The sequence below is a fragment of the Gopherus flavomarginatus genome, chromosome 1, assembly GCF_025201925.1.
Source record: "Gopherus flavomarginatus isolate rGopFla2 chromosome 1, rGopFla2.mat.asm, whole genome shotgun sequence".
NCBI classification, from domain to species: Eukaryota; Metazoa; Chordata; order Testudines; family Testudinidae; genus Gopherus; species Gopherus flavomarginatus.
In genome coordinates, this window is record NC_066617.1 from 94,889,613 (window position 1) to 94,902,718 (window position 13,106).

The window sequence follows — 13,106 nt, forward strand, 5'->3', positions numbered from 1 at the left end:
CACTGATCTTTGTCCTCACAGTGGTCTTTCACAAGGCACAGAGTTGCTTGATATTGTTTTTTAAAAAGAATTAAAAAAAAATCTGTTAAAGGCGCTGAGCATAATGTGCTTTGTTCTACACAAATGACTGATGAAATTAAATGGTTTACATGGCAACATTCAAGCATATGGAATGAACATAAATGTAGAAGGAAATTAGAGGTGAGGTATTACATATCCAGTACCTTTGCATAACTGTGGCTGATTACTTTAAAATCTTAAATTGGGACCTCGTGTCCAACAGTGGTGTTGTAATACTTAATGTGGATTTTATTTTATTTATTTTTGATATTATGGAATTCATGATACTGTCTTTTTATGTCCATATTTTAGTCTGTGCTAAACTATGATTTACAGTTATTTAAAAAGGTATATACCGGAATCTACAATAGATGAGTTCCATTACTGAGTGGGATTTCCTAGCGGATATGTCACCTGAAGAGTGCATGCTAGGGTGTGACATGGAATAGGTAACTTTAGAGCATCAGAAAAGATTAGAAAAAGGTTGTTTGTGCTGATGTCCCTTTTTCCTTTGTTATCTGGGACACAGAATATATTACATAGCCCCGCAGTTAACTTTTATACTGTTACTGGTTCCCCGTTGTCCATTCTATTGATTTATTCTATAATGTGGACAGCAAGGGACCAGTAGCACACATTCTATGTCAGAATCTAATATGAAATAAAGGTAATAGAGTTTGAGGTCAGAGGGACCACTAGATCATCTAGTCGAACCTCTTGTATGTCACAGGCCACCAACAGCACTCTCATACTAAACCCAGCCACTGATAGTAGACCAAAGTATTACAGCACAAAAGAGACCCAACTATTATGTGGCACAGGCAAATAATAGGAGGAGCTGCAGTGTATGAGTAGCAGGGAAATGATTAAGTGAGATTAAGCTAGACAGTCCTGGTAAGGACCTATATCCTTTGCTGCAGAAGAATTCCCAAGGTTCCTGCCAATCTGACCTGGGGGAAAATCCCTTCCCAAATCTGCATATGATCAGTTAGACTCAGCATGTGAGCAAGAACCTGTCAGCTGTGCCAGTGAGGGAGAGACTGCTCAGCCCTGCCTTAGAGCACTGACCCACCCTGTCCAGCGATCCTCTCCATCTGTGGTCATCTCTCATCCTTCAGCGGAAGGACAAAGTGGACAAGCAAATATAAACCCAGAATAGATTGGGGGCTGAGGAAAATCCCTTCCTACCCCTGCAGGGGACTTACTGAAGCTCTGAAATGTGAGCTTTTGGAAACATAAACTGGAAGGAGTTCTATTGGGAGGTTGTTCCAGAACCTCGCTTCTCTGATTATTAGAAACCTATTTCTAATTTCCAGCCTGAATTTGCTTATGGCCAGTTTATACCTATTTGTGCCTATTCCATCACTGTCATCTAACTTAAACATCTCTTCACCCTCCCTGGTGTACACCTCCCTGATATATTTATAGAGAGCAATCATTTTCTCTTTCAGCCTTTTTTGCTAGTCTAAACAAGCCAGACTGTTCCAATCTCATCTCAAAATAGGCCCTCCATTCCCCTGATTATCCTGGTAACTGTTCTTTACACATCTGTTCCTGTTTGAATTCATCTTTCTTGAGCAGGGGTGACCAGAATTGTATACAATGTTCTGAAAGAGGTATTATTAGTGCCTTGTATAATGGCATTAATACTTCTCTCTCTCTCTACTGGAAATGCTATGCTTGTCAGGAATCAGGGTCTGCAACAGATCTAGTCTGGAAGCAGCACCTGCGGCAGAACCAGTCTCTGGGCAATCTGATGAGTGCAGCTGGCCTATCGTAGACTGCCTGAGTGGCTACACTGCCTGATTGATTGGAAGGGTCAAAAGACTGGATCTTAGGCCCAACAGTAGCAGCAATTCAGCGGCTGCTCAAAGCATTTGCTCGTGGTTGTGATAGCTCCTGCCTTGTTCCAGCCCTGCTCCTGCCTTGCCTCACTCCAGGTAACCCAGTTCTGACCGATGACTTGTACGCATGGCTCCTGACTCCAACTGTGACCTTAGGCTTGGGCACCTGGCTTCCAATTCCTGGGTATTGATTCCTGCTCTGAGCACTAGGCGTGACTCCTGCTCCAAGTGCCCACATCCTGGCCACTGACATAATCTGATATATCCTAGTTTTGCCAGAAACTGGGATTGGGTGACAGGGCATGGATCATTTGATGATAACCTGTCTGTTCATTCCCTTTGGGGCACCTGCCATTGGCCACTGTCAGAGGACAGGATACTGGGCTTGATGGATCTTTGGTCTGACCCAGTATGGCCGTTCTTATGTTCTAGTGTTTTTTTCTTTTTCACAGCCACATCACATTAGTGGCTTGTAGTCATCCTATAATCTACCAGCACACCCAGGTCTCCCATCTCCTCTCTCACCTTTGTTCCAACTGATGAGGCCCCAGCTTGTAAGCCTCTATTATTAGACCCTAAGTGCATGACCTTGTATTTTGTACTATTGAATTTCATCCCACTTCTATGGCTCCAGTCTTCAAAGTCATCTAGATCTTCCTGTATAGCATGCCAATCCACCTCTGTATTGACTGTGCCTCCCAACTTTGTATCATTAGCAAATTTTATTAACACACTCCTACTTTTTGTGCCATGGCCCCAGCGTTGGATATGATTGGTCCAAAGAGCAGTCCTTGAGGAACTCCACTAGTAACTGCCCTCCAGTCCGATTAATTTCAGCACAACTTGTTGCCTTCTCCCCTTTAGACAGTTTCTTATCCATTTTACAGTGCTTGTACTAATCCCTGTCTTTTGTAATTTAACTGACAATTTCCTATGCAGTATCATGTCAGAGCTTTACTGAAGTCCAAGTATATTAGATCTACTCCATTTCCCTTATCTAAAAATCAGTTTTCTTTTCAAAGAAGGAAAATTTGGTTAATCTGGCATGATCTACCTTTGGTAAACTCATGTTAAATTAGAGCCCCCTTCTTCCATTTATCTCCATGAATTTAATTATTCTTTCCTTTACAGTTTGTTCTACAGCTGTGTGTACTATTGAGGTTAGACTAACAGGTCTGTAGTAGTCTGGATCACTTTTTTCCCTTTCTTAAATATAGGTATGCTACTAGCTATTCTCCAGTCATACAAACTACCCTAAATAAATTTATTAAAAATCCTTAGTACCAGACTGCTTATCTCACATGCCAGTTCTTTCAGTATTCTGAGTTGGAAATTATCCAGTCTCCTCGATTTGAGTGTATTAAGCTCTTTAAGTTTTTCTTCCACCTGTGGTAATTTGCATATCTGTACACTCTCTTCCATCAGCTCTCCTGCCTTTATGCCTGTGTTCCATTTTTATCATCTATATTGAAAATGTAGGCAAAGCATTTGTTTTAGTCTTTGGACCATACCTAGATTATCTTTAATCTCCTTTCCATTCACAATGCATAGCAGCCCAACCTCTTCCTCTTTTTAATTATATAACAAAAAAACCTCTTTAGTCTATAAGGTGCCACAAGATTCTTTGCTGCTTTTAAAAAAACCTCTGATTTATTTTAATTTCCTTGGCAAGAGCTAATCCATCTTGACTTTTAGCAATTCCCACTTTATTACTATATTTTCTAACCTCCAAGATGTAGCCTTTTTTGCTGATCAGTGCTTTTTTGCATTACCTATAGGCTCTCTGCTTACTCTTAATAACCTTTTTGAGAGGATTATTCATCCTACTGGGTCTGGAGCCTTTCTCCACAAGTTTTTTTTTCTCCTCACCCCTATTCCCCTAGCTCGGGATGCAAATTGCTGATAGCTTGTGTATAGTTGATTTAAAGAAATTCAAAGCCTTCTACACATTTAAGTCAGTGATACTCAGTAGGCAGCCCGTTGGCCATATGTGACCTGCCAAGGCTTCCTATCTGGCCCATCGGCTCACTTTAAAAAAGATGTTTATAATTAAATTAATGCACTGTGATGTGTTGCCAATCATTTGCCTATGACTTCCTTAGTAAGTAACTTACCGACAGTGCTTAATTTGTAATGAAAGAGGTACTGGGTCTCAGCCCTGGCAAACCCCAGCACAAATTAAGCACTGGCTCGGTGGCTGGAGAGTGGCAGCTGCTGGCCGGGTATCAAGCTCTGAAGGCAGCGTCAATGCAAGCAGCAGCACAAAAGTAAGGGTGGCATGGTGTGTTATACTGTCACCCTTGCTTCTGTGCTGCCCCTGCCAGCAGTGCTGCCTTCAGAACTGGGCAGCCAGAGAGTGACAGCTGCTGTCCGGGCACCGAGCTCTGAAGGCAGCACCACCACCAGCAGCAGAGCAGAAGTAAGGGTGGCAATAGCGATGGCTCTGCCTCCAGGTGCAGAGGCAATGGGACTATGCAGGGGCTTCTAGGTTGAGGTGGCTGGAGCTCAGTGAAGGGAGGTCTGGTGTAGGGGTCTGAGCGGGGTGAGGTGTGTTCAGGGTGGTGCAGGAGTGGGGTTTGGTGGGATGGGCATCTGGGTCCAGCTAGTTGGGGGTCAGTGGTGTGGGAGTCTGGATGTGGGGACTCAGGCTGGGGCATCAGCATGGGGGTTGAGTGCAGGGAGCTCAGTGGGGGTGCAGGTGTGGGGTCTGGAGGCAGGGGGTCTGGGTGCAGGATGGCTCCAGATGCAGGGGTTGAGGTTCCGTGGGGTGGGTTTTGGGTATGGAGGGATAGGGGGGTTCTGGATGTACTAGGTGAGGCTTGGCAGAGGTGTCTGGGTACGGGAGGTCTGGATGTGCAGGGGTTGAGTGGATTGGGGAGCAGCATATAATGATCCCTCCTCTACAGCTGAGGAGTGATGGGGATAGGAAGCATGGGAGGATGATGAGCTTGCTGCAGCTGGGGGAGGTTTGTGAGGGTGGGTCTGATATAGCCTTAGGCACTCCTTGCAGGGGAAGAGGAAGTCCCATCCTCTTCAGCCCAGGAGGGACTAGCAGCTGATCCTGGCTCCAGAGTAGGAGCCACTGGCTGGGGTGTCCCCAGCCCTGCGGTGATTTATCTCTCCACCGACTGCTCCAGGTGCCTGAAACGATGTACCTGCACTGCTAGGGAGTAGTGCGTGACTGCTTTTGCAGCTTCCCTTTGCTTTCCTTTCAGAAAGTAATTTTTCTGTGGGGAAGCAAATAAATCTGCGGGGGACGTGAATTCTGAGCATGTGCAGTGATGAAGAATTCCCCCAGGAGTAAATGTTGATGAAAACTATTCAAGAAATCCTAAACTATCTGACCAAAAGTTTTAAAATGTAGTTTGAGAATTTTAAAATTCCAAAGGATTTGTTTTATTTATTTGTGATCTATTTGTTATCTCTGTCGCTGGACCTTGTCCTGCTGAAGCAAAGAAAATTATTGATTCAATTGATGAATATGCCTTTAAATTAGAAATTATAAGGCTCCAGAGCTCAGATGTCCTGAAGGCAAAATTCAGAGAAGTGAGACTTAGTGAGTTTGGGACTCAATACGCTGACCAGTTTAAGAATAGCCAGAATCTGTTCCGATTAATGTACCTCTGCAAATCTTAGTTTTCTACCATGAACGTTATAAAAAACCAACACCACAGTAACCAGACAGATGAGCATGCTCACATAATTTGAGTATCAGTGAAGTTCAGCTGACTTATTTAACTAATTCCCTGGTCTTCCCCTTTGAAATAAAAATTCATAGTTGACAACCTGATTTTGATTATCTTTCCATTTAACTTAAACAACTGTGATCACTCAATCCAAGGTTACTTCCTATGACCAGCCCTTTTACAATGTCCTCACCACTTATCAAGGCCAAGTCTAAAATTGCATCATCTCTTGTTAATTCACTTACTGTAAGATGAAGAAAACTATCACCTATCACATCCAGGCATATCTGGGCCCTACCAGTATTAGTAGTATTTATTCTGCATTCTATATCCAAGAAGTTAACCTCTCATTATGACACTGTTCCTGGTAGTAGTTATCTTTCCTAGTAATATTAGAGATCTCTATCCATATCCCAGTCCAATCGTGGGGGGTCTATTAGCAGATCCCTACCACTGTCTCAAAAGAACCTTTTTGACAATCCTTCCCCAAAGTGATTTTGACCCAAACAGATTCTGTTTTGTTCATGCTATTGTGTCCTAATTCTGTACAGTTTACTGCATCATTGATGTATTGTGCTACTCACCACCTTTACCTTTATTTCTGTCTTTCCTAAACAACACACACTCTTCAATACGTGTATTCAGATCATGATTACTATTCCACCATGTTTCTGTAATCCCTATAATATCCAGTTTGACCTCATCCACCAGTAATTCCAGTTCCTCCATTTTATTGCTCAGATTCCTTGTATTCTTGTACAACCATGTCAGTTGTTTCCCTCAGACCTCCCTCAGTTTTCTAGCTGGATTAGGTCCAGTCCTTTCACTAACAGACTGCACTCAATATTTGTACTTTCCTTCTTGCTGTCCATACTCTTAACTTTGGTGTTCTTTTATCCCTTACTGTATCTTCATTTAACTGATTTTCCTCCTCTTGTGCAGTGAAGCCAGGCATGGAAATTTCACAAGTCTCTTTCAGCTTTCTCCCAACATCTCCTAATTTTAAGACCTTCTTATCAATTGTGCCAGCATTGATCTCAGAAGGTTAACGCCTCAGCTGCTCAAGTGAAGTCCATCAGTCAAAAGTCTTCTTTCTGTGAATGCCTCCCAATTGTCAATCATCCCAAAACCTTCCTCATACCACCAATCATTGAGCTAGCTGCTGATCTTCATTATCTTGTCACCCCTTCACCCTTCTCTAGAGACAAGTATTCCACTGAAGATCTGAGCTTCTTTAAGTGACCTACCCAGCCTAGCATAGTCATCACTGATCCGTTCAGAGTCCTTGATCACATAGATCTGTCTTTTCCTGGTGTTGATATGAATCTGTCTTACGTTTTCTCTCACAGTAAGCTCTAAATTATCCTCATTTTTCCTTGGTCTCCAGTCCTTGGTTATCTGCATCTCTTCCTCTCTTCAGCAGGGACTGGCTTCCTTTCTTTTCTTCCTTGCCACCCCAGCTTCTGCCTGTTTCTCCTCTTTGTTCCCCAGTGCTGCAAACCTGTTAACTCAGTTTCGCCACCATTAGCCAATCTCTTCCTCTACCTTGTCCTTGTGGTCACATTGTTTCATGGATCACCTCCTCTTCTGTCAGTTCAAACAAGATCCTTTTTGTTTGGCAAGTGTCTGCAAATCTTGAATTGTCTGTACCACCTCCTCTCTCCATTCCTGCATTTCCTTCAAAATCCTGTCCCAAAGGTAGTTCATACTACTGACTTTTTTGTATTTTGGAAAAAATTGGCTGATCTATGTCATCTGGTAATACTTTGGCCAGTGTCAGAAAGGGAGAGTAATATTGTCTACATCAGCAGTTCCTAAACTGTGGTACGCGAGACATCTCTGGGGGTACACGGAAGAAATTGTGTAATAGTGGATTTTATTTATTAATTATTTTATTTATTGCATTTTCATAATAGGCTACTCAGACAAAACTTTAAAACTGTGGGAATTTGTTACATAAAATATGGTGGTTAATTTTACTTCAAGATATACCAATGAGAACACAGAAATGCTGATGAATAGAGCCCTCACTTCCAATCACTGTACAGTGCGGATTCAGTTGTCCAGCAACTATCTAGTATAACTGAGCTCAGAACGTAGTCAGGGTTTTTGTTTCAGTTCTATATATCACACTATAACTATATCTGTGTGTAACAGTGAAATATAGACAGATGGCTAAAGATAGGTAGTGTTAAGAAGAACATGTAAGGTATCAGTGCTGAGAAGGAATGGGGTATGTGGGCAGCTGGTAGATCTGGAAGGGGGTATGCAATAAGAAAAGTTTGGAAACCTCTGGTCTACATAGTGCTTGTCTTGCTGTCAAATGTCTGGGACATCACAGAGAAAGTGTCTCAAAAACCTTCTGTCTTTCAGGAGTATGAGGCGTTGACCAAGCAACCAGATTGCAACCCTGATGTCTGGGTGAACCTAGCATGCACTTACTTCCTCTTGGGGATGTATACACAAGCTGAACAGGCAGGCTTGAAAGGTGAGGTGTGTCTCTTGGATTAACTGTGTTAGGAGTTATGGTGTCTTAAAAACCCTTGCAATGTGTGACATTGCACTCCATATGATTTCAAGAAAATATGCTAATTAGTGTAAATATAATGTAACTGGAATATGCTTCATGCGAAAGGTCTCTTGTAAGGTATCATTACAAAGCCTATAATTTACTGAGTGTGGTCATCCAATTTGTATAAATGTATCATTCTTGTATTTGAAACTGGAAATATGAAATATAACTCTGAGGTCCTATTGTAAATATGCAAAGTGTGGGCCATTAATGGTGCTTTGGAATCTTGATAGCTCCGATCAACTAGGACAATTGGTTGTAAATGGCTCTGTTTACTTGCAAGCCTTCCTGTGAGGCAGACCAGGAAGAATGAAGGCTTGGGGTTTCATGGGACATGTGACCATGCCACCTGGTACTGGAATCCATCTTAAACCTGGTGCTTTTCCATTTAGAAGGAGGGGTGGGTACCCAGAGAGACAAAAGATTCCCGCCGTGTGCCAAAGCTATATAAGGGGGTGGAACAGAACAAAGGAGGTTCCAGTCATGATAAATCCCATAGTTACCACCTGAGCTGGAGCTAACAAGAACTGTACTGGGGAAAGGACTGGGCCCAGACTAGGAAGGAGTCCAGTCTGTGAAAGAAGCTTATTGGAACATTTCTGAAGGTGAGATTTTATCTGTAATCAGTTTCTTAATGTATTAGGCTTAGACTTGCATGTTTTCTTTTATTTTGCTTGATAACTTACTTTGTTCTGTCTGTTATTACTTGGAACCACTTAAATCCTACTTTTTATACTTAATAAAATCGCTTTTGTTCATTATTGTACCCAGAGTAAGTAAGTAATACCTGGGGGAGCAAACAGCTGTACATATCTCTCTATCAGTGTTTTAGAGGGCGGACAATTTGTGAGTTTACCCTGTATAAGCTTTATACAGAGTGAATCAGATTTATTTGGGGTTTGGATCCCATTGAGAGCTGGGTGCTAGAGATAGGAGCACTTAAGCTGTTTTCAGTCTGCACCTTTGGGGCACATGGTTCAGACCCTGGGTCTGTGTTGCAACAGATTAGTGTATCTGTCTCAACAAGACAGGGTTCTGGAGGCCCAAACTGGCAGATAAAACTGGCTCAGAGGTAGTTTCAGCACATCAGGTGACAGTCCCAAGGGGGTCTCTGTGACCGAACCCATCAGACAATGCATGCTACAGAAAATATTTTATGCTTTTGGAAAATAAGATCTGAAACAAGAATGCAAGAAGCTGATCTATCCAACATCTTGGCAGGGGGTTAGACTAGATGACTTTTGCGGTCCCTTCTAACCCTATGATTCTATTATTCTAAGCTTGTGTTCAAAGCTGTTTTTATTTAACAAGAGGGTTGTAATGTCTCTTGCTCTGTAAGAAAGTCTTGGGTAGGTGGAGCATCTGAAATTGAAATGGTCTATTAGAAATGAATTTCTCCTGATTGCAGATGACGCTAAAATGGAGGAGTTGCAAGCACTTCGGTGACAGGATTAGAATACAAAATGACCGTGATAAATTGGGGAATTGGTCTGAGGTCAACAAGAAGAAGTTCAATAAAGATGAGCACAAAGTACTACACTTAACAAGGAAAAATCAAATGCATAAATACAAAATTGGGAATAACTGGCTATATGGTAGTACTGCAGAAAAGGATCTTGGAATTATGGTGGATCACAAATTGAACATGAGCCAACAATATGATACAGTTGTGAAAAAGGCTAATATTCTGAGGTGTATCAGTAGGAGTACTGTATGTAGACACAGGAGGTAATTGTCCTGCTCTACTTGGCATTGGTGAAACTTCAGCTTGAGTATTGTTTCCAGTTTTTGGGTGCCACACTGCAAGAAAAATATGGACAAACTGGAGGAGAGCAATAAAACTGATAAAAGGTTTAGAAATCCTGATTTATGAGGGAAGGTTGAAAAAAACTGGGCATGTTTAACCTTGAGAAAAGACTTGTGGGTGGGGAAGGACCTGATAACAGCCTTCAAATATGTTAAGGGCTGTTATAAATGATCAGTTGTTCTCCATGTTCACTGATGGTAGGACAAGAAGTAATAGCTTAATCTGCAGCAAGGGAGATTTAAATAGATATTAGGAAAACTACCTACCTAACCCATAAGGATAGTTGCGTACTGGAATAGTTTACCAAGGGAAGTTGTAGAATCCCCATCATTGAAGGTTTTTAAGAATAAGTTTAACAGACACCTTTCAGGGATGGTCCTGCCTCAAGTGTAGCAGGATGGACTAGGTCAAATGTCAATGTCCCTTCCAGCCTTACATTTTTGTTACTTACAGATCTAAAATGCAGTTTGTGTTGTAGTTGACAAGCGGCAGGGAGTTACCATCCTGTTGATTGTGAGCCAGTGCTACTGAAGCTAACTAGCGCAGCACAACTGTCAGAAAATGAAATGTAGGCAACAGTACATTGGTCTCCCTGACATGGGTAGGCCCCATATAGACTTTGAGTGGTTCAGTAGATGGTGTGCTGGCTTATGCATCAATGCTGAACCAAAGCAGTTTAGACGTTTGGGGGCTTATACCTGCAAGGTGCTGAGTTCACTTAACTACTGGTCAACTTCTGTTGGAGTTGGGGATGTTCAACACCTTGCAGGAGGACTTTGCTGTTGCAAGAAAGGGTCCTAAAGTTCCCGTGGCACAGTCTGAAAGAGGAAGGGTGAGAACCCAATTCCAATCCCATTCTGCCTGTCTAAAATTCTCACTGCAGTTTCACTTTGAGAAGTTACCCATCCACTTTCTGTCTATCTCAGTGTAGTATTTGAATAAAATCAAATTGCATTTTAAATCTCTTTCTTAGCAATTGAAAGAGAGGGTCTTCAAGTATGCATCATTGCCCCCACAGTAGTTATGCCTGCACCTTATTTGTGCAAAATCTGATTTTTTTTTTAATGTCATTGTTCATTGGGGCAGTGCATGTTCCCTGTGCAAGGGCATAAAGGGTGAAGTGGCCACAACCCTCCTTCCTTCAGTTCTATCTTGCAGCCTATAGCAGCAAGGTGGAATCCAGTGGGTCTCTGACCCGCTACTCCTACTGAGCTCAACCTTTTATAAACAATTCTGTGAAGAAATTTATATTTGCCCTCTTATTTTTTCTCTTCTTCAATTTGGACATTCTAAAACCAACCCCTACCCCCTACAATGGGGCTAGGCACCCTCTGCCTACTGCTATGACAGACTTAAAATCTTCTAGATTTAAACCCTGTCGGATCTGTGACTTACTCATCCTTTCTGGCTGATGGATATTGTTGCTGCTTATTCTGTTTGGAGGAAAGTCACATCTCAAATAAATATGTGGTTTGTAAATCTTCCTTGAGGACTTGGAGGTCAAGGGATGCATGACTGAAACTGTACTTGCTTGAACAATCAACGTGCATCACCTTAGACCTGGAAGAGAATACTACCGCCAAAGAACAAAGAGAGTACTTTTCAGTGAGTGCTCCTTCTAATAGGCACCACGCCATAGGGTTGATCAGGAATGGAAAAAGAAGGGGAAAAAACGCTGTCAAAGTTGGTAGACTGGCACTGAGGCCAGCTGACATTAGGTTGGCCTGAACTCCAGCTCTTCTAGCACAGACAAATTCATTTTTGGAGCCAGCAATTGTGTCCTAACCAATAGGTGAGGCTGAAAGGCAAAGCCAAACAGAGCCTAGACATGGCTGCAAACATTGGGTAACACCATCTCAGAAGGAGAAGAGATTTGTCTTGTGAACCCCAAGTTTCACTTCACTTGAAAAGTACATGCTTTCAGAATCAGACTTAAAAATACAAATGCTTCACAACATGCTATTACTGAAAAATTGTTTCTCATTTTTATCATGGAATATAAATATTGTACTTACATTTCAGCCTATAGTATATAGAGCAGTATAAACAAATCCATTGTCTGTATGAAATGTTAGTTTGTACTGACTTTGCTAGTGGTTTTTATGTAGCCTGTTGTAAAACTAGGCAAATATCTAGATGAGTTGATGCACCCCCTGGAAGACCTCTGTGTATCCACAAGGGTACATGTACCCCTGGTTGAGAACCACTGGTCTAAGTCATTTGCTGAGATTGGAATGACAGCAAATCTGGCACTAACAAAAATTCTAGAACCAACCACTGTGCCGATTATGGGCCTGAGGTACTCTTACAGAGCACCCTAGATCACCTCTGGAGACGTCTTTGGCATGGGGCTGATACCTGATATCAGAACTAAGCCCAGTTTATTACCACAGGGCTTCTCTTAAGATAAGATCTCCCTTCCTTCTCCCACAGGAATTGGCAGGGGAAAGTATGCTGCTGGACATAATAAAGCACAGGAGAAGGCAAGTCCAGTGATAAAAAGAATGTGGGCAGACAGCATGAGGCTGGCAGCCCATTGAGAGAGGGTTGTTTTGTGGCATTGTACACAAGAAAGGCTAGCAAGGTGGGAAGGCTCTTCTTTCATAAAGGAGAGGGAAGGAGCAGGAGCTCTTGTTGGGAAGAAGGAAAATCTAGGAAGGGATAAGAATGAGTCTAAAAATCACCCATTAAATTACTTTAAATATCTACAAGTTAATACAAGGAAATTCCATCTCTGGGAAGGGGTCATTTTGGGATGAGCTCTGCTTTCATGGTTTAGGATGCCAATAGAATTATTGTTCCATGTTACAAGGAAGGCTTTGCTCACTCTCCAGTTTTGTGACCACACAGATACAGATACAGTACCTGCATAATTTTCCTTTTTTGTAAAGGTGTCACATACAATCATTTATATGGTGCATTAATGGCCAGCTGGGTGGGTAGGGCAGAGATGGGAATACTGATTAGCTGGGGAGATACAGCCAAGGGAAGGTTTTTGGAAGAAGGACTTTCCCAGCAAAGCTTAGTAGCTCTGTAGGATAAGCTACTTCAGTTGTGGGGCTCTTAAGGTGCACATCTTAAGAGCTCCACAGCTGGGGATGTGTGGCCTATGGAGTTCCCAATCTTGGCAGAGCAGA

At 42.3% G+C, this 13,106-nt stretch overlaps 1 protein-coding gene across 6 annotated transcripts in view; it reads left to right on the forward strand.

The window, feature by feature from the left end:
• Positions 1 to 13,106, forward strand: part of IFT56 (intraflagellar transport 56) — a 206,796-nt gene that overhangs the window by 136,443 nt on the left and 57,247 nt on the right. For all 6 annotated transcript variants that reach the window (XR_007774561.1, XR_007774560.1, XM_050954243.1 and 3 more), the window contains exon 4: positions 7,964 to 8,078. Coding sequence is in view for 4 of the 6 variants with exons in the window: in XM_050954243.1 (XP_050810200.1) it covers positions 7,964 to 8,078 (115 nt within the window). In the remaining 2 variants the exon portion in view is untranslated. The remainder of the gene's footprint in view (positions 1 to 7,963; positions 8,079 to 13,106) is intronic.